The following is a 24,807-nucleotide window of genomic DNA, read 5'->3' as shown; positions in this document are numbered from 1 at the left end:
AATAATAATTATGTTTATGTACAGTTTTTCCTATTAAAAAGCCATAAATATTACATTTACTACCACTTACTCACCTGGCTGTCCAGGCCAAGCAACAGAAGCATAACAAAGAAAAGAATAGCCCAAAAAGTTGGCAGTGGCATCATGGACACAGCTTTTGGATAAGCAATGAAGGCCAGACCTGGACCTAGAGGAATAAAGAGAGAGAGAAAGGAAGGGGGGAAAGGGAGACAATGTAGTAAGTACTTAATTCATTTCTGAACGAAAACCTCCCCTCGCTCCTCATAAATTGGCCGATTCCATTCAGATAAACCCAAACCCAACTCAAGATTCCAGAAAGGAATTCATTCTATCTGACAAAGAAGCATGCATAGCTATAACAGCTCCAATCTAAAAAAGGTAAATGGAAAAAAAAAGCGCAGAACCCAGCACGCTTCGTTCACAAAGAGAGCTTATGAACTAAATTGAGATATAATTATTGCATGACTAATTTCTATGATCTTTAAGGAGAAAAAAAAAAGCTTCAGCTCTTAATTTTCTCTTGGGTTATTTATGCACAACCTTTTCCTTGGACAAACAAAACCCTAATAGTAGTTTCTAGGATTTATGCCAGAGAAGGCCAGATCCTGAAGTTGTGTAAAACTCCAGAATTCTATTAATATCACAAAATACTGTGTTTAAATATAGAAACAAAGGAAATAATGTAACAGCTTCTAAATTAGAAGACAGTAATGGCTTGGGAGAATATTCCAAATAGAATCCATCCTTGGTTACAATTGTCTGCCAAAGTTCTCTCAATACAACAATAATAAACCCATTTGCAGAGATCTAACATAGTCAGTGAGTATTATTTGCTTAGGATACAAAGCAACAAATACTATCTGAAAAACTGTCCTTCAAGTAAGATTATTAACAGCAAAGTCAATAGTATATTTTTTATTGCTTTCTCTGTGGATTATTCAATAAAAGCCCCAAACAGCCACAATTCTCTAATAGTTATGTGAGATAATTATCATTTTATATTGGGGCCCTTTAATTCAGGTACAATAAAGAGTTGAAATATGCTTGCATTTATTTAACACTGATACTTTGGCCATAATGGGAAAATACTGTACCAACACTTTACATGCAAGCTTTTTGTTTAAATTGGACTAAGATATTTCTATTTATTGTTCTTTTGCTTTTCTTCCATATTTTAAACTGGAAATTATGCCCTATGAATTAGTACCTGGCCATCACCAGGTATGCTTTTGCCGCCTTCTATTTTCCGTTCAGTTTAACCAAATATATATTTTGCAAAAATATGCTAAAAATCTACTGCCTAGAATATATTAACGGCAATTTCCTCAGTTAAATTAATAAGCCTTAAACTAACTACAGCTATCCCATTGATTCTAATAGAAAGAGATTCAATTCACTTTCTTTAGATTGAAACTTTGGGGCCCAATCCTGCTTGCATTATGCATTGTTAAGGTAATCATAAATATTCTGCTGGATGAAAGATCACAAATGGTCATTATTTTCTTCTGTGATCCAACAAATGCGCAGTTTGACAAAATCCTTTTAAAAAATTGACATTCCATCTATACATCTTAGAGCCAAAGAGTTCTAGTACCCTGGATTCATAACTAAGATGACCCAGTTCTCACATAAGGTTATTAAATTTTATTATTCACTTATTTATTCTAGAGTGTATTCTTTCATTAAGCTGTTTTAGTTGAAATCCTGTTCTAACACTAAGTTCCATTGAAACTAATGGCCTCATTTAACATAGTTATTATCAATATAGCCTTGGTACTCCTTCATAGAAATTATTTTCAGTGGGATGGTTGAATAAGGCATGCAAAATTTCAGAAACAGAGGCTGCCATTCCAGAGTCACAGCATAATCCTATATGCATGCTTACTCAGAATTAAGTCTTACTGTGTCCAGAATGGCTTAGTCCCGGGTTAGACTGCACAGGACTGCTGCCTTAAGAATGTATAAACTAACTGAAATCAATAGAGTTAAGTAAACCTAGCTTTGTATTGTATTGAAGATTAAAGTACATTAACAGCCACAGCAAGCTCCCACATTCTCCAGGACTGAATATCAGAGGTGTGCACCACTTCTTTATTATTCATTAAAGCAGCCTGACTTTGGTGCCAGCTTGGGGAGAAAACATGACCCTCCTTGAGGATGCATTCCATTTCTTTTAATGAAGTGGCTTCTCTAAGCAGCAGCAGCAACAGCAGCATCTCTCATGAGGAACCCTGAGAAAGGTCAGGCAGCTTTAAGACAGAGCAGAGAAGTGCTGTGCTAGGCCCGAACCGTTTTCAAAACACGAAGAGCCCTAAGAAATATATATATATAATTACAGCAGAAATACAAATTTGAATTAAGTATACAATTCTTACTGCCATTCCTTCACCAATGACATGGCACAGGATGATGAACCAATTTGTTACACAACACAGTATGGAATTGCTTTCCACACAGTACATGCCCCGGAAACTTTTTTCCTGGCAGTTTAGCTGTACATTATGTTAGATATTAGATGCAGCCTTTAAATGGCTGATTCACATTTATACCTTTTTAAGCAATTAAGACTCTTGCAAATCCGTAACAGGCAGATAAATAAAATACATAACTTGGGCAGTAACCATGATGGTCAATAAAAATCTCTCCAATTCTGAAAGACACTTTTTACCAGTTACTCATGTGCCTGAATTGCTGTCAGCGAGTCTTAGCACTATAGATTTCAGTAGATTGTATAGACTTGTAATAAACTGAGCATCTGGCCCAGCATGTCTTAATGTCAACTGTGCAAGTGCACTAGGGAAGTCCCAAAAAATTTGCATGCTTTGTTCAAAAGAAATAAGCTGGGACCTATCCTTTCAGAAAACAAAAGGCTTAGCTTTAAAATATTTTACAAACACAAATCAAAAGAAAAAAAAATCTCTGTATGACTTCCACATCTGGAAATATGCATGGCACATTGCCTTAGACACATAGATACAGTAGTGTAACTGGGGAAGACGGACTGGCTAATCTAATTTCACATACTGGAAGTCCAGGTGAGGTGTGACAGGGAAGATTATCGTTTCCCTCTCACTCGTATTTTGAGCCACTTTGTTACAAACTTCATCAATTCCATCAATGTTTTGTGTAAAAATATATAAGCTGCACTTCCAAAAGCCACAACTCAGATTTTCTAGCGTAGTTTAGAATAAAATGGTGAGTCCATGAAGATTGTAGACTGATGCCTATTAGAGAATTCATTGAAGCTAAGGCAGAGTAAACCCCAAAGGGTCTACTCTTGATAAAGTATTGACATTTCCTGTAATTCTGATTTAGTCCTGAGCGTTCAAAGTCCGTATTGTATTTCTGCACATTTTTAAAAGTGCATTTCCAACTGTACTGCTCACTGAAATAAATCATTACTTTGTTTGCTGAAATACCTTTTATTTTTAATCTTTTTCTCCTTTGAGTTTTGGGATGATTTAGCTTGTCGAACTTTGCTCACACACTGGATGGCAGTGCCCACCATCACTGCCACCAATACCATCGTACCTGACTCTGCCACATCAGCAATGTCCACCCCTTGCTCTTGTGCCATGAAGCCCAGGACGGAAAAAATTGCGAAGCCAGACACAAAACTGGTACCACTGTTCAGGCATCCCAGCAGCAAACAGTCCCTATGTCACACATATGTCATGGAGGAAATTAATTAAAGAAAAATTTGAACCCATGGTTCCTTACACATCAATTAGCTAACAGACTAATCCCCTTTGGTAGGAAACTTGCCTGTAACAGTTGTATTTGTATTTATTGTAGCTCCCCAAGGAAGTCATTGCACCTAAGCAGATTGCATAGGAGAAGAAGATCTGTGTGCCAGCATCTATCCAGACCTAAGGAAAACATGAAAAACAACAAGCTCAGAAGATGGTGTTTGGTATTAGTTTTAGCTACTAGCTATTAGGCAACCCATAATCTTTTTTTCTTTTGAAAATAACATTATCATAAAAGTATTGATTCAATAAGACCAGCAGTTGCTAACAACATAACCATACTGCATTGACCAAAGTTGATTGGTGGCATATTACAACATTATTGTGTGAAAATGAACTCAAAGCGGAAAGAGTTTAAAGAAGAGCATAAGTTTATATACATAAATAAAAAGTCCCACATTTGCAGACAAGAACAAAGAACAAAACAGAAATAGAAGAACATTTATAAAAAACAAAATTTGAAAACAGGTTAGCATTTCATAGACTCCATACTTTTAAAAGGATTATATTTCTCCCTTGATGTTTGTCTTACTGCAGCCATGTAGAATCAGATATTCAAAACTGATACAGAATTGCCCCAAGCCTTTAAAAGGGAGAGAGAGGCAGCAGCGTTTTTAGGAACCCTTGCGGTTTCTTACGTAACTTCAGTACGCTGCAAAAGCACTAGAGATGGATAGTACCCAATGGCATTTCCATTTGCCTTGTAACATTTAGGCTGCTTTGCATCCTTAAATTTGATTCTGCTTGTTTCATGCTTTCATTTTTTTTTCTTTTGAATAGACAGGTTTGCATTTCCCTAGATTTAGGAAACAGATCTTCTGGCTGCCTACAACACATTTTTAACATGCAATCTGTAAGGAGTTGAAAAGGTCCATACATAGTAAAACAAAAACAATCAATCTAGGTTCCTGTACATTAGGGGGGAAAAACTGTTTCCAAGCATTTATATTTTTTAAAAAATTTCCCACTGTAGTTATAATATGGTCTTTACCTACCCTCCCAGAGAGCATCCCTCTAAGTGGACAGTTGCAAATACTCACAAGTGCTTCTTACCATTCATTCTGCTGCTCCATGAATTTAACTAAAGACTGAAGCAAATTATTTCCCTTACCTTGTCCACAGCCTAATACCAACAAAAAAGCTGAGATGCTATATTTGGATAGAGTCTACAAGCCTCAGAATCCTTTTGATACAAAAAGATATACACACATGGAAAATACATTAACATATTAAAAATAGCTTTTTTTGACAAATAAAATGGAAAAGTGAACCACAGTAGAAAACTTCAGTTAAGTATAGATTGGTTAAGTAATCAGTAAATCTTCAGAATGAACCCATTGCCCTCCTTACATTTTGTTCCAGAGCATAGGGAAGAAATTAGCAGTATCTCCTATTTTTAGCAACTCACCATTGGATCGGACAGACGAGTGATGTTAGGGTAAAGATAAAATTTGATGCCCTCTGCAGCTCCAGGTAAAGTGACACCACGGATTAAGAGTACAAAAAGCATGATGAATGGAAATGTTGCTGTTATGTACACAACCTGGTAATAAAAAGTAAAATAGCAAAAATAGCAAAAACTCTTTTATTTGTATAAATATGAAATTTAAGTTTATAGTTGTGGTATATTATTGTTGGTGTTGTTATACAGGTCTGAAGGTTCAAATAAACCACAACAAATAAGAATTCACTACTGACTCAGTTACAGTAGGACAGCTACGAACAATTACTATTGGAAGAGCTGAAGGACCAGGGGTTTTTTTGGGGGAGGGGGGAGTCAACAAGGACTTGATGGCACGTAATCAAAATCAGAACTGAGATGTGGCAGTCAATTATATGTAGATTTCTAGGAAACTCTTTCAATGGCATCATTCATTGAGAATGTTTTGACATAAAGCCACAGGTAACTAATCACCCAAGAAGAATCCCACCAGTTGGCACTTTTGTGTCTTCCTGACTAGAGAGTGCAAAATATTAAGTACAAGCCTGGCTTTGGAAATCTTTATTAACCCATACAATTTGAAGTTAATTTCAAATTGGCTTTTTAAAGCAAATTTCCTTTATTCTTTTAATAAGGTCATATTATGCCATTTGGTAATTACAGTTGTGCTATTCAGTTTAATATACTTTAATATACTTCTGTTTCATGGAACTGGTTTAGCCAGATAAAAGCTCGAGGTTTGTCTCCCTGCCTCATAAATAAACCTCATGAGATTAACAGACAGATACCAATACCTGCTGCACCTAACAAGCCTGCAGACAGTTTGACCTCTAAATACAACATGTTTATATAATTTCATTGTTTTCTGTTTCAAAATATTATAGGAATTTAATTTGTAAGCATCATCATACAAAAAGTTCATCCCGATTTTTTAAAGAAAACTTTCACTTAATCTTATTTTTTAATGGTATTAAAAGTCATTCAGAGCCACCTTATAGGGGAAATGTACAGCATAAAAATTTAATAAACATATGGATAAATTTTATTTTATTATTCCTCCCCATTGTTAATATATACAGTTAGATAAATCACCATAGTCTATAGATAGGGTGGTTAATGGTAGTCATGGTAACCAATGAAGCTTCTCAGATGAGAAGCAAAATGTCTTCTTCTTTCTCAAGGAAAAAACAGTCCAGCTGCCATTTGAGACAATTATGAACTGGACGACTGAGATTCTCCATAGATATTTAATGGTAATCACATTTCTTTCACCTTTGTTATATTTTTGGACATCAGAAATGCAATTCTATACATATCTACCATGAAGTAAGATGAATTGAGGCTTGTACTCGAGAAAAAAAATTACATTCATTGTATTAGTCAATTCTATTGCCAAGCTAATTCATTTAAACACAAAAGATTACTGAGATAAACATAAGATAAATATTTTTAGCAAGTATTTTTATGAAATGCTGGGATCCCTGCTTAAATTAAGACAGCATATTAAAGCATTCTTGGGTAATTTAACTAGATTTTTGTACTTCATTCTTTTGCATATTTTTAGGATAAAAAGAGACCTAGCTATTAACTAATTACCATCTGGTAATGTTTTCTCTTGCAAAAGTACAATTATCCTTTTAATACATGATTATAAAAGATGTCCTTTTAGAATAAAAACAGAGTTGCTTTTTGTGAGATAGGTGGCTATACAAATTTGATTAATAAATGTTAAAAGGAATGGGGGGGGAATTAAAAGTTAAGACTTCTAGAAAGCACTTTGAAAAAGTTATGAGCTCCTATAAGAAACTGCATTCCCAATCTCTGCAATAAACTAGAAATATCCTTGAAAGGTTTCAAACAGTTGAACCATAGCCCTTGCTTAGGCAACGTTGGGAATTTTAGGTTCCAAATTTGCTTCAGGTTTAAAATTAGTTTCTGAACATACTGCTTAGCAGCTAAAGTGTTTGGCTCAAAATTCACTCTTTAGTGCTATATTAGAATTCTCTCAAGATGATGATGTTTTAGAGTTACATGAACCCGTTACTTAAAGAAAACACCATGTCAAGCCTTTAATTAAGCAAAGCTAATCTTTCTTTTAAAAAATCATTATCGCCTGTCAGAAATGCAGCAGGAACTTACTTTCCCGGTTGACTTCACACCTTTCCAAATGCAAAAGAAACAAATCACCCAGACAAGGAAAAGACAAAGAGCCAGGTCCCATTTGATAACACCAGGTTCATCAATTCCTGAAGACAACTTCAGAACATTCCGCCTGGAGGATTAAAAGAAACAAAAGACAACAGATATATCACCAAACATCGGCTTTGCTCAAAAGCTGGACTTTGATAGACAAATATGGTGGTAATGGTGATGGCATTGATCTCTTCTGTTCTTGCTATAAATTGTATTTTTATACCCAATTGCATCTTAATATACATTTGTACTTTTTAATACCACTCTTCTCTAGGATATATGAACTTTATATACAAGTAGTCCTTGAGTTACAACTCTAATTAACCCTGAAGTAATTATCTTAAACTGGTTTTGTGCAAAAATTGCTCTGAAGAGAAGAAAAATACAAAGACATTTTTTAAAAAAAAAAATTACGGCTGCTTTCAAGATCAGATTTTTTTTAGTTTTCTTTTGGTTTATTAGATGGATGTCTGAAGCATGTGATGAACTCACAATATTTAATAATCCATAAATTTTAATTATGAAACTCTTAAAACCTGGATTGACTATGTGAACAGTGCAAGCTTTAGTTTACCAATATTCTTCTCATTCTTATCTTTTCAATACTACGCTTATAACCAGAAACAGTAGAATAAATAACTAAGAAACTAAAGCACATAATCACATGATATAATCCCAAGAGGAATCTATACAAATGAAGCCCCATTTGCTTATCCCTTATGACTTATGCTCAAACAAGCATGAAATTTGCAAAAGCCATTAGTTATACTAAACTATAATTATTATGCCTCTGATGCATAATCAATGCTACAATGATTTACATCACTTAGCATGTAAAAGTGAGTTTTTCAATAAATCTAACTCACCTAAATTCTACTATACAAACATCAACAACATTCAGTATTATGTTATTAATAAAATGGAATTATTATCTCCTGAATGTACAAACTTCAAGTGAGTTAATAACAAATAAGAGAAGACTTTACATATCTGTAAGGGCACAATTATTCTTCAATGTAAATTAATTATGTAAATTAACTGTAGCTTTAAAAAGAGTACAAATATACAGATTAATTGATAAGTATGCATTCATATGAAGTTATAGTTTTACTGAAGATTTCAATTGACGCAAAAGGTAAAGTATTTTGTTAACTCTTATTATTATAACAGAACAAATCAATGATTTTCTGTAATTCATGTCTATCCTGGTCATCAATAGTGCAATTCAGGTGTCCCCAACCCCAGAATCCACGGACCAGTTTTGGTCCACAGCCTGTTAGGAACTGGGTTGAGCAAGCAAGCGTGGTTTCATCTGCACATTCATGGGATATAGATAGTATGTGAAACCATCCTCCACCCATCTCTGCCAGTCCATGTAAAAATTGTTTTTCCCAAACCCATCCTGGTATGAAAAATGTTGTGGGGGCCACTGGTGTAATTCACAATATACCCACTTTGAGCCCATGGATGGTATTTCATCTAGAGGACCACTAGATGGCAGCAAAAACAAAGTTGGACTAGAACTCCCAGTCTCCTGATTTCTAGACTGGTTCACTGTGATTGTCCAGTGGTTAAGGAACCAGTCTAGAAATCAGGAGACTGGGAGTTCTAGTCCAACTTTGTTTTGCTGCCATCTAGTGGTCCTCTAGATGAAATACCATCCATGGGTTCAAAGTGGGTATATTGTGAATTACACCAGTGGCCCTCACATTTTTCATACCAGGATGGGTTTGGGAAGCAACTCTGGGCAGCACATGGGACTGGACTTGCATTACAAAACTTGGCTTGCCACCCTGCTGGTTTTAACTTTCTCCTGAAAACACTGTTGCTTCTAATGATCATCCTGGTTTCAAATAAACAAAGGCTTAGCACAACAAAAGGTGACATGCAAAAAGTAGCCTTGAATTAGCTTCCTACATGTAAAACCCAAAGCTGATAACTAAAAACTAATTTGGGCCATATAAATGAGAGGGCAAGTCCAGTCAAATGTTTGAGAAATATTTTCCAGGTTCCTCACTATACTCCAAATATGGTGCTTTGGCAAGAAGCAGCCATCATTAGAATTGAATCTGGCCTTTAGATTAGTATCTTTACTTTTTGGCTGAAATTATTAAATATGCCAGCTGGATTCACTCCCTTTAATTACAGAAGATAGTTTTGATTCCACATGGACAAAAGTCATTTCCAGGAAATTACTCGCCAATGGCTTTTCTTGAACTGTTCTTTCCCATTGGGGTTAGAGTAAGGGAACTTAATTTTGAAGAAAAAGATTCTAGATGTAGGTCAATTTATTATGCAGCCTGTCCCAACTAGTTCACAAAATACAAATTGGCCACTTATCTGGAAAACTGATGCCCCATCTCCTCTCTAAATTCCCCAGGCATTCTGACTTACTTTGCTTACATAATCCAGTAGACCACAAAAGACAACTCTGGGTCCTTAAACATGCCTACGTTTTATGTAAACTCTGCCCTACTATGGGCCATGATGTTTAAGGATTATCTAATGTATTATGGTAGTCTTAGAAAAAAGTCTAGTCTGTTCTATTTTTCATTCTGTTCTATTCTAATACAGGAGGCTTAGAAAGGAACACTAACTATGCAGACTTCACCTTTATTTTACTGAATTTGTTCACACATTCATGTATGATATAGAAAATAGAAAAAAATATTAATCTTTAGGCTTTTGAAACATAATGTGCATGTATGGGCACTGAAATAGAAAAGGAGTTTGTTTTAGATTCTACCTGGCTTCAGGGGGGAAAAACACTCTCCTGGATATTACATGAGTTATCCTCCAAATGTTGTTGAATGACATCTTCCAACATGCTTTACTACTGATGCTATCCACCACTGCTTCACCTATGAGTTAGCAATGTCTAAATAGTTACACCTCGTGCACCCATACAAGATTAAGTAATACCACATGCTTCCTAATATATTTGTGTCTCTTGCAATTTATAATCTGTGCCTCTTTGCTGTAAAACAATAACAAGTAAACTTGCTTACTCCCAAAACTCTGTGACAGGAGATGTGAAGTCAGTGACATTGAGTGACAGCCACAGTGTTTTGTTCTTCCTGAGGGTGTCTTCCACACAGTTTTCTGTATTCCATTCTTGCCCACAATGAGCCCATGGCAGAGTGTGCGAAAATGACTGGAATAGATAGTACAATCCCCAAGCCAGGATGACGATGTAGTATACATTCAAGAGAGTCACAATCACTACGGAAGCATAACCTATTCCTGTTTTTTTAAAAAAAGAAAGAAAATGTATGAAACAATTCATATCACCATATAAACATTTTTTCCCCTTGCTAGTTTAGCTCCTATCATATGCCTGAACTATTAAGGCAATAGTCTTCAATTTTTACATTGTTTAAGGAAGTGGAATAAAGTCTACGTTAGGAATGGAGAGTTGTAAAGAGACAGCATTCCTAAACAGCATTAACAGCAATGTTCTTGAGGAAAAGCTACACATTGTGTCAGATATAAAAAGACCTGAAGATAAAGCCAGCAAGCAGAACACCACAATCTATGCATCTTTTCTCTTCTTTCCTTGAATATTTTTTGCAAAATTCTCATGGCTACTAAGAGATAAAAGTTTAACTCTGTTATCAGTGCCTGACAACCACTCTGTTTGTTTTTCAAACACAGGTTCATTGGTAGATAAGGTCATGTGAGCTATTACTCAAAATGTCATACAAGCAGCTAATGATGTATCACTGGGACTAAGCCTTTCTGATCTTAACCTCACATACTTGACATGATGTCTTAGTAATTTTCAATGGATTTTGATTCAAGTAAGCACTGTGGGAGACCAAAAGAGGGGGAAAAATCTGGTCTAATCTACAGTCTCTGTAAATTATTACAGCTCTGCAATAATTTATGTTGTCATCATCATGGTAACTGTTCAAATTCTTTATCTTTGGGGGGCAAATGCCTAAATTTGGACGTCTGAAGGGAGGGAGGGAGGGAGGGAGGGAGGGAGGGAGAGAGAAAGAAAGAAAGAAAGAAAGAAAGAAAGAAAGAAAGAAAGAAAGAAAGAAAGAAAGAAAGAAAGAAAGAAAGAAAGAAAGAAAGAAAGAAAGAAAGAAAGAAAGAAGAGACAGAGTGGGGACAGAATTAAAAGAAGGCAATGTTTTAGATTTCTATTTAAGGCCATTTTGTTGTCAATTAAACAGGAACAAAATGGAATACAAATAAATAATTAAACATGTTACTATTGTTGTAAGAATGCTTAACTATACAAAAGGTCATACACTATAGGGCAAAGTTTGGTTGGAAAAAAAATCCATCAAATTGCATTATTGGTATAAGTATCCTGCTTTTGATGAGATTTCAATTCCTTTCAGAATGACTTTAAATTTTTATTTAAAGTGATTTTTATTTCAAGTCTCAAACAGGATTTGTCCTTGGACCAATTGTTCTACCACCGCTATTCTATTTCATCCTGAAATGCATGTGACAGCCTTTCACATGGATGAAAGGAAATTAATGGGTGAAGAATTTCAGATAAATCCCCTCTGCTATTAAAAACCAAGGCTTTTGCCTAGCATCCCATCCTCCCACATACACTTCTTTTCTGTGTTAACCTAACACTCTAACAGAACCTCATAGCATCCTATGAATTAAGGAAGTAGAAGATAAATAACCAACCAGAGAAAATAGGGCAGATCTTTTCCCAGCATGTAATTCCTCCTTCAGAGGTATATTGTCCTAGGGCCACTTCCAGAAAGAATACAGGAAGACCTCCCCCAAACAGAAAAATGAAATAAGGTATGAGAAATGCACCTGTAGAGGGAAAAAAACAGAAAGGTGATTAGGAAGATTTTATGACTTAGCAAAATAACCATTCAGACCAGTAACTAATTATGAGCACAATAAGAATACTCACCTCCGCCATTTTTATAGCAGAGATACGGAAATCGCCAGACATTGCCTAATCCAATAAACCCTCCAGCTACGGACAACAGAAAATCAATCTTGCTGGCCCATTTTTCCCGTTGTGGTGGCTTGCCCTCTGCCTCATCCTCAGGCCGGGTCCCAGGGCTCTTGCCAGGGGAAGGTTTAAGGATATCCTTGTGAAAATCTTTCAAACACTGCAGCTTCTCCTTTGTTGCCATGGTTTTGTTTTCTAGAAAGATCAAAATTACAATATAAGGGATATAAACCGACTTATTTAACAGACCTTGCACAACAGGTCCCTCTGCTTATGCAACTTGTTGGAAAGCACCTATGCGAAGTCAGTAACCAAGCCAAGGTTCCCAGAAAATCAATACGTGCACAAGAGAGATGCAACTAATGATTAGTAATGCATGAATCTGCAAACTTGAAAGCACAGTACAAGAATGTCTCCTTCCTTTAACAGGTACAAGGAAACTTTTTTTTTCATAATATGAGGTTAGCATGCCAGGTTCCTGAACATTCTGGGTAGGCGGTCATTACTGTGCTAAAGGAAGCGTTAACCTATCATGATGGCACTTTATTTGCGGAGACTGAAATCAGTAGTAAGTCTCATCTCTCCTTTTGTCTGGAAGGAACATGAAAGCTACTTGTGAAAGTTAAGCAGTTCATGACCTACTACTGCTAGGAGTTATTCTTTCGGACATCCAACAAATCCCCTTGAGCAGTTTTATGTTCATATTAATATATTAGCCTAATTTATCAGGTAAATTGGAGTTGCTCATCGCCACGATTACATCATTTCTTTCTTTTCACAGTGTCAGTAGTTGTTCCTTGCCTGAAATTGTACTTAAAAAAAAAAAAAGATACTGTAAAGATTTCCAACAGAATGGCTTTTAATAAGTGTTTGTCAAATAAAATGCTTAATCCTAGTAATATAAATATAAAATAGCAATTCTCCTACCTCTCCTGTGTTTATCCTGGGCCTGTTTATCTAGTCATAAATAAGTCTTTCTGAATTATAGAGTTGCCTCATTCCATTATTCTTTTAGCATTTCATCTAAATTGTTTTTAAAAGATTGGAATTCCTCTGATGCACCCTAAAACTGCATTCATTCCTACAGCAATGGTTATTAATTAATGGCATGTCAATGAGAAGACTTGCTTAATACCAAATCTAAAGTATACTAAACTTTCAAAAATAATCCTAGCTTATAAAGACTGCTTTCAGTTTAATATGCTATATTTATCATTGGTAATATAATACCACTGATTTAAAAAACAAGATTTCATCAAAGTAGACTTTTGGTAGTAATGAGCCACATAGTGAAATATTATCTGTGAGAAGCATGCTTTGAATTTGCTTTGAATTACAGAAGAATATGTGAAAATGTTTTTGACAGTATAAAATTAGCTCCTTTTCGAAGACATACTTGTGCACATTTGAAGGCACAAGAGTTAATTCACTCTCACCGTTTGTGTCAGATTGATTTTCTTTTAGCACAGAAATGTTCTGCAAATATATATACAAGCACTCCCTGACTTAGAATCACAATTGGGACTGGAGCTACATATGACAGAATGCTGGAGGGCGAAAGGGTTTAAAGACCTTTTAAAATAGAGCATTTTATTTTAATTAATATAATTTAATAAAGTAATCCATTAGTATAAAAATAAAAACCATTAAAATAGAGCATTTAAACCTAATCCTAATAATAAAAGAAATTGCCTTGTTCAAAGCCAGTGCTTAAAGTAGTAATACTTTAAGCCTTTTTATCTTTCCACACTAGTTTCATTAGCAAAAACACCTTTCATTTTTATCTAACTTATGGAAACTAGGAAGATTATTTGATCTATTGTATATGTCACTATAAAGGCATAGTTTGCATTGTTGTATTGGATGTCTGGATTTAATTTTATGTTTTCTGAGTGGTAAACAGATCAGGTCGGCATAGTAGAGATCTGAAACTATGGTTGGGAATGAGAGCAAGCCAAAAGAAGAGGAGAACTGTGATTAATAAACACAAAACAATACATCTACTCTAAGTTACCAAGTTAAATTAAGTAGAAGTGAGATTGTCTGAGTTGTTTCTGACTCAGTAATAAGAGAACAGTTAACCAAACATTAATAGCTTCTTTTATAAAGGAACATATTATTTCAGATATCATGAAATGGAAGTACTGCTTAAAAACTAGACAGAGGTTATTTGAGATAATTATGTGATCTCTTTATTTACTTAAAAAGATTCAAATTTTAAAAGACTCCTAGTTTTCAAATGCCTAGTTTTGTTTTGTTTTTACAAAAAATGTTGATTTTCTAGTTCACGATCCTGATAATCCCTAAATAGTTTACAGGGGATGAAATGAGCCTGCTTTATAATTTTAGATTATTTTCATATTGGCCTATTAAAACTCTTGTTTTTTTTGCACATATTTTAGAAGTGATTCTATGCCCCAGACATGGACACTACCAATTGAAGGAAATACCAAGGAAGATAAAAGATTGAAGAGAAGTCTCAAAAAATATAAAAAAACAAAAAAACCCCAGTGTTTAACAAAAGGCATTGTGCTGAGCATTCGCATGATTTGTGTTTGATTTCCTGCAATTTTATTTTACTGATTAAAGCTATAATTACTTTTTATAGATAAGAATCAACAGTCTGATATAGAGTTGGAAGGCATTTTGCAAATATAAACTACAGCCATTTTATCAGTTGATAAGAAGCAACTTACATTCTTGAATAATAAAATAACTGAATAGTTCCGCTTCTGAAAAACATGCCAATTTCTAGGAGACATATGTCTGCTTTCCCTTCAAAAAACAAGAGCTTGGCTCAAATATTTAAGATAGTTGAACAATGAGCCAAAGCTGCTATTTATAGCAAGAAACAATATGAATGCAGCCAAAGGAAAGTTCCTCCCAAAATTACACACAAAAAAACCCCCAAAAACTCTAGGCCTTAAATGAATGCTATTTTATTGACGATGATCCAAATCAGTTCCATCAAATTCACAATCATTAACCAAGTTGTTCAATTATATTACATTGATGAAACTATTACAGTTTACTACTGGGTCTTTGGCTTCCCAGACACAACTTCATTAAGGCATTGTCTTTATTGGCAAACATTTTTTGTAATAGGTCACCATTTCTATTTATAAACCATTCCCTAAGTATACTGTAGTAAACTATCAGTTATGATATGGACAAGAAGTGTCCTGTTCAACAGGATTTTCCCAATATTACCTCAACTGATTCTGAGCTATTTTTCACTAAACTAAAAGAAGTCAATAAGATTGCATGACCAGTCCAAGAGATTGGCTTTTCTTTGGCAATAATCCTAACTACAGTGCTCTCTGTACATATATATATATTCTCAAAAATGGCAAAATGAACACTTATAAAGAACATGGTAACTTCATATTCTGAACAGTGGTTTTAAAAAGATGCATCAAAACACTTTTTCTAAGTGGTTTACAAAATCCTAAAATCCTAGAACCCATGCATAGAAAACCTATATCCTCCTCCTTATATAATATTTCAAATTCCTTCCAAATCTCACTTTAATTAATATTTTTCAATTCCATAAAGAATTGAATTCAAATTATATATTTGAATTAGCTTCTATTTTTAAAACATTAGAAATAGCATTATTAATGAGAATTAACTAAAAGCTAGTGAGGGATCACAATCAATCCTCTAGATTCAGATTTGAACCTAGAAGGCTACACATTGGGTTTTTGTTGTTGCTATTTTGTTTAATTGAAGAAATAAATAAGCTCCTTAGATATTCTATGTCCTACAGGTACTTTTTCAAGAAGCAAGTGGACTTTCCTGGTTTTTGTTTTGTTTTGTTTTCTGAAGACATTTCACTTCTTATCCAAGAAACTTCTTCAGCTCTGATTGGATGGTGGGGAACGGAGCTGAAGAAGCTTCTTGGATGAGAAGCAAAACATCTTCAAAGAAAAACAAGCAAGTCCAGTTGCCTCTTGAAAAAGCACCTTTGGGACAACCATGATCTGGATGACTGAGAATCTCCATAGAACTTAGATATTATACTTTAGCAATATATGAAGAGATTCCTATATACTTGCTCTATCCTATCCTACCCTTTTCTCTTCTGACACAATCACAAGGAGAATGAAAAGTTTTACTTCGATTGCAGTTTATCATGACACTAAAGCCATAAACTGTGATTATTTCTAAATATAACTTACAAAAGAAGACAAGTCTTAGATCACTTTTGGACAAAATTCCAAACTGTACCTAAAATATGTTTATGGGCCTGGTGGCAAGGGAATTTATGAGCATGAGAATTATTCACATAAACTTACAGGCTGACACACCAACAAAACCACTTGTGAAAGAAGGAGCAGAAGCTGCAATACTACTAGAAGGTTCATTCATATAAGGTTGTCTGAATGGAGCCAGTACTCCAATAAAAGAGAATATCTGTAGCTCAGGATTGAACTATGGAGTCTTTGATGCTCTCTGAACTTCATTGTTTGCTTGCAGACATTTCATCACCTGAATAGGTAACATCAACAATCCTGCTCAGCTAGTATTTCCTAAAAACAGCTTTCCATAGGTGAAGCTATATATTAAGTAGTTGTTAAATCTACAAGAATTACTCTAAGAATATGATGGCTCTGTTAAATACAAGAACTGTCAGTTCTTAAATGACCACATTTAAATGACCACAAACTGTCTTCAGGCTTCAATTAACAATCCCTGGAGTGAGCTTACTAAAAACTTAATAACTGACAATTATTTACAAAAAAGGATCACCACTTACCCACTTCTTTTAAATTACATCATTATTTCTGATACAAAATTGAGAACTCTATGCTGCAGCACAAATTCTCAGACAGCAATCTAAAAACAAACGTTTAAATTACAAATTAAGTTTGTATAAACGAAAATATTAAAAAAAAACAAACACCTATGCCAGGGATAGGCAACCTTGGCTCTTTTATGACTCGTGGACTTCAACTCCCAGAATTCCTGAGCCAGCACTGGCTCAGGAATTCTGGGAATTGAAGTCCACGAGTCATAAAAGAGCCAAGGTTGCCTACCCCTGACCTATGCCTATGGAAAGAAAGATAGGAATGAGCACAATTTCCCAACTTGTCTGTTGTATCCAGGCCAATTCCGAATCTAATCTTCTTATTTCTAGTCTTGCCCATTATCTCTCTGTTCCTATGCAACTTGGCTAACTAAATTATTCCAGGTAGCTAATTAACTGCACTTTTGTAAAATGCCTGGAGTTCTCAAACAATCAGCATCCAATAAACTATCCTTGTCCCATTGATTTTTCTAAAGGAAGTACAAAGTATACCAGTCCAAATTAAGACTGCAAAACGGAAGGGGAAGTTTAATCTTGTTTTACAGAATTCACACATAGTACTTCAATGCACAGGAGAAACAACTTAAGCTTCCTCTTCTAAATGCAAATCACAGGGGCAACTAAACCTGCATATTTTATGTGGTATGCAATTTAACTCTAAATTGCCTGGTGGATTTCATTGATGCAGATATTTTTTTAATCACCAAATAATAATCCTTCATACATTCACAGAATTATAAAATTAAAAGAGACCATGAAGATTGTCTAATTCAATATTCTACAATGTAGAAGAAAAAAGGTATTCACAATCAGTAGCTCTTCAGCCACTTCTTAATCTCTCCAGAGATGGAGAGGCCATAACATTCATAGAAAGATATTTCCACTGTATATCACAGGCACAAGAAACGAAGAACCAGGATAGAGTTCAAAAGCAGTGCAAGTTTATTCCATGCAACCTCTACAACAGGGGTTCCCAACCACGGGTGCTTGCACCCCCCTGGGGGTACGATTCGATATTCCAGGGGGTGCAAAAACTTGGGTTTTCAAAATTATAGTGTATATGCATAGTTTGTTGCCGTTATTTTGAACTTTTGCAAGGGGTGCGAGAATATATCAGAAGTGTTCTAGGGGTGCGGGGTGTAGAAAAGTTTGGGAGCCACTGCTCTACAAGAATCTGATCTAGTAACAGTCAAGGCAAATAGGCACTAAGTAAGAGTCAACAGACATCAAGGGGCCTGGAGTTAGGTCTCTTTAGAGTTTAGGACTCCAGACTGATAACGTGTTTGACCCTGCCCTCAGACCCACCCACCCCCTAGTCATCTCCTGAAGTATATATCTTACCATCAAGTTCTTCTTTATATTTAAACAAAATCTAGGGAGGGGAAACTTATATGAAAATGCTCTTGTTTTTATGGCTTGGAAAATAGTTCCTGAACTTCTTCCCTATAGCTTCTCTGTGCATACTTGAATGTGGCCATCATGTCTCCCCAGGCCTTCTCTTCTTTAGAACTGACCATCTTAGGTTGCTCCAGCCTTTTTTTTTTTTTTTTACTGGATGTCTCAAGTCCCCATATCATCTTTCTTGCGCTCTTAAACTACTCATGATCTTACTCATGATCTTACAATTAAAACCAGATTTTCCTTAATTCCTAAGAATTTAAATTTTTCTATATAATTCTCTGTACCTTAAAATACTAAAACAATAGAATAACATAGAATAATAGGGTTGGAAGGAACCTTGGATATCTTATATCCAACCCCCTGCTCCAGCAGAAGACCTTATACCACTCAAGACAAATGGCTATCCAGTCTCTTTTTGAAAACCTCCAGTGAAGGAGCACTCAAAACATCTGGAGGCAAACTGTCCCATTGATTGTTCTCACTATCAGGAACAATCTTTAGAACAATATACCTAATAAAACTTTTGACAACAAATAAAAGGCCAGTTTTTTTTTAAAAAAAAAATGCTTTATATTTCAGAATGGTAACAGGAAATATTAGATAACTGATAAAGTTTTTGTTTTTTGATGAAGTAAAAAAATATGCAGTTATTTCGGCTTGCTGTGTTTTTAAAAGGGCAACTTATCCTTCATTTTCAACAATGTTGGAAACATTACTAAGATTAATCTTAATGAATATTATTTCAATTTTTCTTTTTCCAGTTCCAGCTGAGTTCAGAATGATTTTGCCATCATTATATTTAGTTTGTGTTAATCGCACACAGGCAATTTGCACTCAGTAAGCATGCAGACACATTACAGTTAATTTCAAAGGTACACAAAGCAAAAGATTGTACAAAATCCCACTGCTATGTACCTGAGAATGACATTATCAGGAAATGGAAATACTTATAGTTTCTTAAGTATTTTGTTATACAGTAGGAGTAAGAGCTGCATTAGCCAAGCAAAATTTTATATAAACAAAAAACTAAAATTAAAATCTTAGACACTTTATTTTATGCACGTACAAATAAACCAATTTTCTTGCATAATATGGAGCTTGAAAGAAAGGCAGAAGAAGAGGAATAGGAGTCAGTTAGCTATATGAAATAAACAGTTTTTGGGGGTTTCCTGTTGCTTTCCAGCAAGCCAAAGTACTCTCAATTCACATTTAAAAGGAAAAATATGCATATTTTGATCGTATTCTTATAGGAAAAATTAATACGAATCTGTATAAAATTATATGATTACAGTAAAACTAGCTTCTAACTGTTTGGAATGAAAAATACTAAAACAAGTAATACCAAAACAATATAGACAAGAAATATAAAATACATATCAAATGTAACTATATCATGAATTAAAATCTTCCAGATTTCTTAGTTGTGTATAGAAATCTATAAGAAATATCAAAGATTTGCAATGTTTTCTTGTGAAGAAAGGATAAAAAGACTGTTATTTCACTATTAAGCTAAATAAGAGTCATACAGTGTCTGTTCATATGAAATTCTACGTTCTAAGTCTCAGATTCTAAGGTAAATGATAAAATAATCTAGGGCATATAAATGAATTTCTCATTTTTATCACATGGCTAAAGATAATAGTTTGAATTTCCATCACAAAAACTAGATGGACTGAAAGAGCACTTTTCTACTTTAAAAATCATTTATAAGCATTAATTTTGGCAGGAAATAAGAAAACATTAAAGCATAAAACAATTTAGGCAGGTATCAGAAATAAAACTATTTTTGAGTGTATTCTATGAAATACTTTGAAGAGGTATCTGGATTAAAATATAGATAACTAAATATTGAAATAAATCTCCAAATAATGAAATAGGTCATTTACCCCCCCCCCTCAAAAATACTATGTTTTTAATTATGGAATTCAGAACAATTGAGTTGTTTATTCTAGAACAAGAACAGTATGCTCTTGAGCAGTGCTTTTCAACCCGTGGTACGGTGTACCACTGGTGGTACTTTGGCACCTGCCAGGTGGTACACATACGACAGGTTGAAAAGCACTTGTTAAAAAAAGTGTAAAAGTGTAACGCGGGGATGAACTGAAGCAACAGTAATGCCGCACAGGCCTGTAAGAGAGTCAGCTGGAATTGCGGTGTTGCCGGGGCTCTGCTGAGCACCCAGGATCCACATGGGGCTCTAGCTGATTGGCGCTTCCGGAAGCAGCGCACAGCGCTGGGGAAAGGAGTCAGTTGCAGCTACACCGAAGAGAAAAGGAGGAGGAGGGGGAGAGAGGAGAGAGGAGAGGATATAAAAGGAGGTTTTGAAGGGAAAGGGAGAGAAAAAACCCGATGGGGAAAGAGAAGGGGACAGAGAAGGAGAAACGCGCAGCCTTGGGGAAAAGAGTCAGCTATAGCTATACCAAACAGAAGAGGAGGAGGAGGAGGGGGAGAGAGGAAAGGATATAAAAGAAGGAGGTTTTGGAGGGAAAGGGAGAGAAAAAACAGATGACGGGGAAAGAGAAGGGGTTGGAGAAAGAGAGACAGAGAAGAGGAGAGGCTTCTTTGAGTCAACCAGGAGAGAAGGGGATAGAACAGTGCAAAAATTAATGTCAGAGAAACAGGCACAAGGTTTCTCATTAAAAGTATGGTAACTGGGTGTACAGATAGTCCTCAACCTACAACCACAATTGAGCCCAAAAGTTATGTTGCTAAGTGAGAAATTTGTTAAAGGAGTTTTGTCCCATTTTATGACTTTTCTTGCCACATTTGTCAATTGAATCACTGCAGTTGTTAAATTAGTAACACAGTTCTTAAGTCAATCTGGTTTCCTCATTGACCTTGCTTGTGAGAAGGTTGCAAAAGGGATCACTGTGACCATCGTAGATATGAATTGGTTGCCAAGCATCTGAATGTAAATCGGGGATGCTGCAATGGTCATAAGTGTGAAAAATGGCCATAAGTCACTTTTTTCAGTGCCATTGTAACTTTGAACAGTCACTAAGCAAACTGTTATAAGTCAAGGACTACCTGTACTTTATCACTTTTTTCCTTTTTTGGGGGGGTGATCAAATTTTTGACACCTTGCTAGGCGACTGGTGGTACTCAAATATTGCCATATCCTAAAAGTGGTACAATCTGTGAAAAGGCTGAAAAACCCTGCTCTTGAGGACAGTTTCAGATAGATCTAAGGGTGGAAAAGAGATCTATTGCACCAACTTTGTGCTAACAGTGCTGTTATCCACAGATCTGGTCCTATCTGCATATTAATACGTGTTGCAAGTAGTACCCTCCAAATGTCCTCTTTGGCTACACTAGATCCCTCTAGCAGGGGGAATATTTGCTTGCTTGGATAATCTGAATCTCCGCCTTTGGTTAATAGAGTTGTGTCTTCATTTTTGTACTTTTTTAAAAAAAAATAATAATTTTGGGTTTTTAATGTTAATTCCTCAGAAAAGAGAACAAAAAAAGTTTCTAATTTCTTAAGGTTTGCCCAAGAAAAATATGTTACCATGCAAATATGTTTTTAAGAGGTGTGAGCAAGCAATTCAAAACAAGTTAGTCTCCAAATCAACATAGCCATTTGTCTGGATGCCTTTCTATTGCACTCTATCTCTGTATATTTGAATAACAAAAATGGCTATATTCTTTATACAGACAGTAAAATTATGAGAGTCTGCAAGGGTAGGTAATGACAGATCAGTGTGTAGTGTGATCATAGTGGAAGATTGGTCACCGTGAAACATTTCTGAGAACTGAAGAACTGAGAACTGCTCCTGCCAATACAGCACCATTTTGGAAAAAAAACCAGAAAACTACTTAAAATGTTTATGGAAAACATTCCTAAATTTCCCAAATACATAACACAAACAAGGTCTCAAGCTCTCTGCATCAGCATGCCTCCCCCAATTTCACAAGCACCCCACCTTAGCTGCACTCACCAGTCAGAACGTCTATCCCCTCCTCAATGTGGATGGGCAGGGCTGGTTCCTCCATAGGGTAAGACACTGATAGAAAGTAATGAATGTTGGTAGTATATATTGCAGCAAATGAACACAGAAAGATGGATCCTTCTGAGCATTGCAATTAAAGTAATATCGGTGATGACAATGAGCAATCAACTTCCCCCCCCTATGGAGTTGCACATTAAGAAATACTGCACTCCAGGACTAACTCTGATGCGACTCTTCTTATTAAAAAATGCAATCCTGAGGTCTCTAGTCTGGGAAAACCTATTTCTGTTGGGAGCTAAAGTCTTCAGTATTCCTGGATCCCCAATTGAAGATTAATAAGGATACAGAGCTTTCTTAAAATTAATTATTACAAAACAAAATGCCCAGAGTCACTTTGATGGTGAGGATAGCAACATATAAGTTTAATAAATAAATAATATATATAAGCTCTATATTTTCTCAAGTTATGGTATGAAACATAAACATTTTAACAAGCCTAAAGGTTGACGATATCCTTATGTAATTTTTCAAACTCATTTTTTTATTAAAAATGTATGCCATAGCAGTTAAAAGGAGCCAAAGAACTATGTCATTTATATTGAAGAGACTATGAGTAGGAAGAAATATCTATGTGAAATATTACCCTATATAGGTTGTGCACATATACAGAACTAACCATTGGAATTTCCAATTTGATTTTCATTACTGCAAGGTACCACAGCAATAATTTTGAAGTACTATATTGTTTGCAGTCCAAAGATTATTCATATATGGACTGCATAAATTGAATCTTTATACTGTTTTCTTGTTTGCTGATGCATTACTTCTGATTCACCAATTACTGTTATTAACTGCATGTACATCCAGACCTCTGTGTAGAATATCTGCCCTTCACTGCTTTCAATGAAATGCTTACTAAGTTGTGCTTCTAACATGTGCATCTAAATGCAAATAGGTGAGGTGTAGTGTTTTTGATGTGCATTTTAATGCATATCCATTTTAATATAATAGGCTGATATGGAATAAATACTTGAGACTTGCTTGTGATAGCTTTCTTCAATTGATTTCCTTAAGTGAACTGGGTCTTTTGGCTTATGTAACCTTTACATATCAAAGGCATCCTGCCTTGGAGATTGAAGAATCCTTGTAGGTCTGCAGATTAGATTAAAAAAAATATGCCATTTGCGATGTAGGGTTCTTCAAGGCTACTGTACTATGATTCTTTTAAATATAAAGATGACCTATTCCAGGGCTAAAATTATATTCCATGGAACCCTACAGTTCCACGAGGATGGGTTTTCATGTGAGAACAAGTGCAAAAAAAAAATTTTTTTTTACTGAAATATAGTCTGTTTTTGATCACTAGAATTTTATCTCCTGGTCAAGGATTCTGGGAATTTTTAAACTAATGTACTGCAACTTGCAAATGCTTGAAAGCTGCTAATGTATTCTGCCTGCTAAATTGAAGAACCTCAAGAGGAGAATAAAGCTTAGCAATATATGACTGCTAGACATGTACTCCGTTTCAGATACGTTGTACATCACCCAGAATCACTTGCTTGTGAATGGACAACTATATAAATATTCCTAAAACTGAAGTTTCCATCTCCTATATTGACCATTTCCAAGGTGGTTTGAAGGCAGCAAACATATGAAACTATAGAAGCCTGTAGTCCCAGCTTTGTGATGATGAGAATGCGTATGTGTATAAAAGATATTAAGAAAAGCCAGCACAATATTTCTGCATCTCTCAAGGACCTCATGGAAAGCAGAAAGGTAGATTTACAACTTTTCTTTTTCCTGCCAGCTTTGTTACTTGGCATACTCATATATAATACCCTTCCATTTGAGAGCAGACCCTATGAGGATTTCAATAATTTTAAAACTCTGCCTCTGAATCTTAGTTAATAATTGGAAGAAGCCATGCCCAGTCTGAATCGGTACATCAAGCGTGGACCTAGGGACTATGTTTCTATTTTAACTTTGCAACTGGTTTTCTTGAATTGCTAAGCTACTCTTATTATGTTGATGTTATTAAATACAAGGCATATGAAATGAATTTATCACTGCCTCCTTTGGCTAAATGTTTCTGTTTCTCAACCTACTCTAAATTAGTCTAATTAAACAGTATGTGCTCCAGGAAGGTGAGAGGAGGAAGTATAAAAAAAAACTATTATGCTCAGTAACATTGGATTTGCCCTTTCCATGCTTCTTCAGTGGCAGTGTGATCTAAGGAAGCAAATCCAGGTTAAATTCAAGAAAATTCACTTATGTACACACCCTATCATCTATCATACTAGAAA

The 24,807-nt window shown here is 35.3% G+C and overlaps 1 protein-coding gene across 4 annotated transcripts in view; it reads right to left on the bottom strand.

The window, feature by feature from the left end:
* Nucleotides 1–24,807, bottom strand: part of SLC6A6 (solute carrier family 6 member 6) — a 50,636-nt gene that overhangs the window by 13,005 nt on the left and 12,824 nt on the right. For 2 of the 4 annotated variants that reach the window (XM_015821586.1, XM_015821587.1), the window contains 8 exons: nucleotides 12,299–12,538; nucleotides 12,061–12,195; nucleotides 10,413–10,647; nucleotides 7,351–7,483; nucleotides 5,179–5,313; nucleotides 3,787–3,890; nucleotides 3,553–3,677; nucleotides 75–187 (listed from right to left, as the gene is read on the bottom strand). In XM_015821586.1, coding sequence (XP_015677072.1) covers nucleotides 75–187; nucleotides 3,553–3,677; nucleotides 3,787–3,890; nucleotides 5,179–5,313; nucleotides 7,351–7,483; nucleotides 10,413–10,647; nucleotides 12,061–12,195; nucleotides 12,299–12,527 — 1,209 coding nt within the window. In that variant the 5' untranslated portion in view covers nucleotides 12,528–12,538. Of the gene's footprint in view, nucleotides 1–74; nucleotides 188–3,552; nucleotides 3,678–3,786; nucleotides 3,891–5,178; nucleotides 5,314–7,350; nucleotides 7,484–10,412; nucleotides 10,648–12,060; nucleotides 12,196–12,298; nucleotides 12,539–22,492; nucleotides 22,859–24,807 lie in introns of those variants that run through there. The other 2 variants (XM_015821583.1, XM_015821585.2) reach the window with 2 other exon arrangements.

Source organism: Protobothrops mucrosquamatus, unplaced genomic scaffold (genome assembly GCF_001527695.2).
Source record: "Protobothrops mucrosquamatus isolate PMUCROS unplaced genomic scaffold, P.Mucros_1.0 scaffold1358, whole genome shotgun sequence".
NCBI classification, from domain to species: domain Eukaryota; kingdom Metazoa; phylum Chordata; class Lepidosauria; order Squamata; family Viperidae; genus Protobothrops; species Protobothrops mucrosquamatus.
The sequence above is the reverse complement of the archived record's forward strand: the minus strand, read 5'-3'. Positions and strand labels throughout refer to the sequence as shown.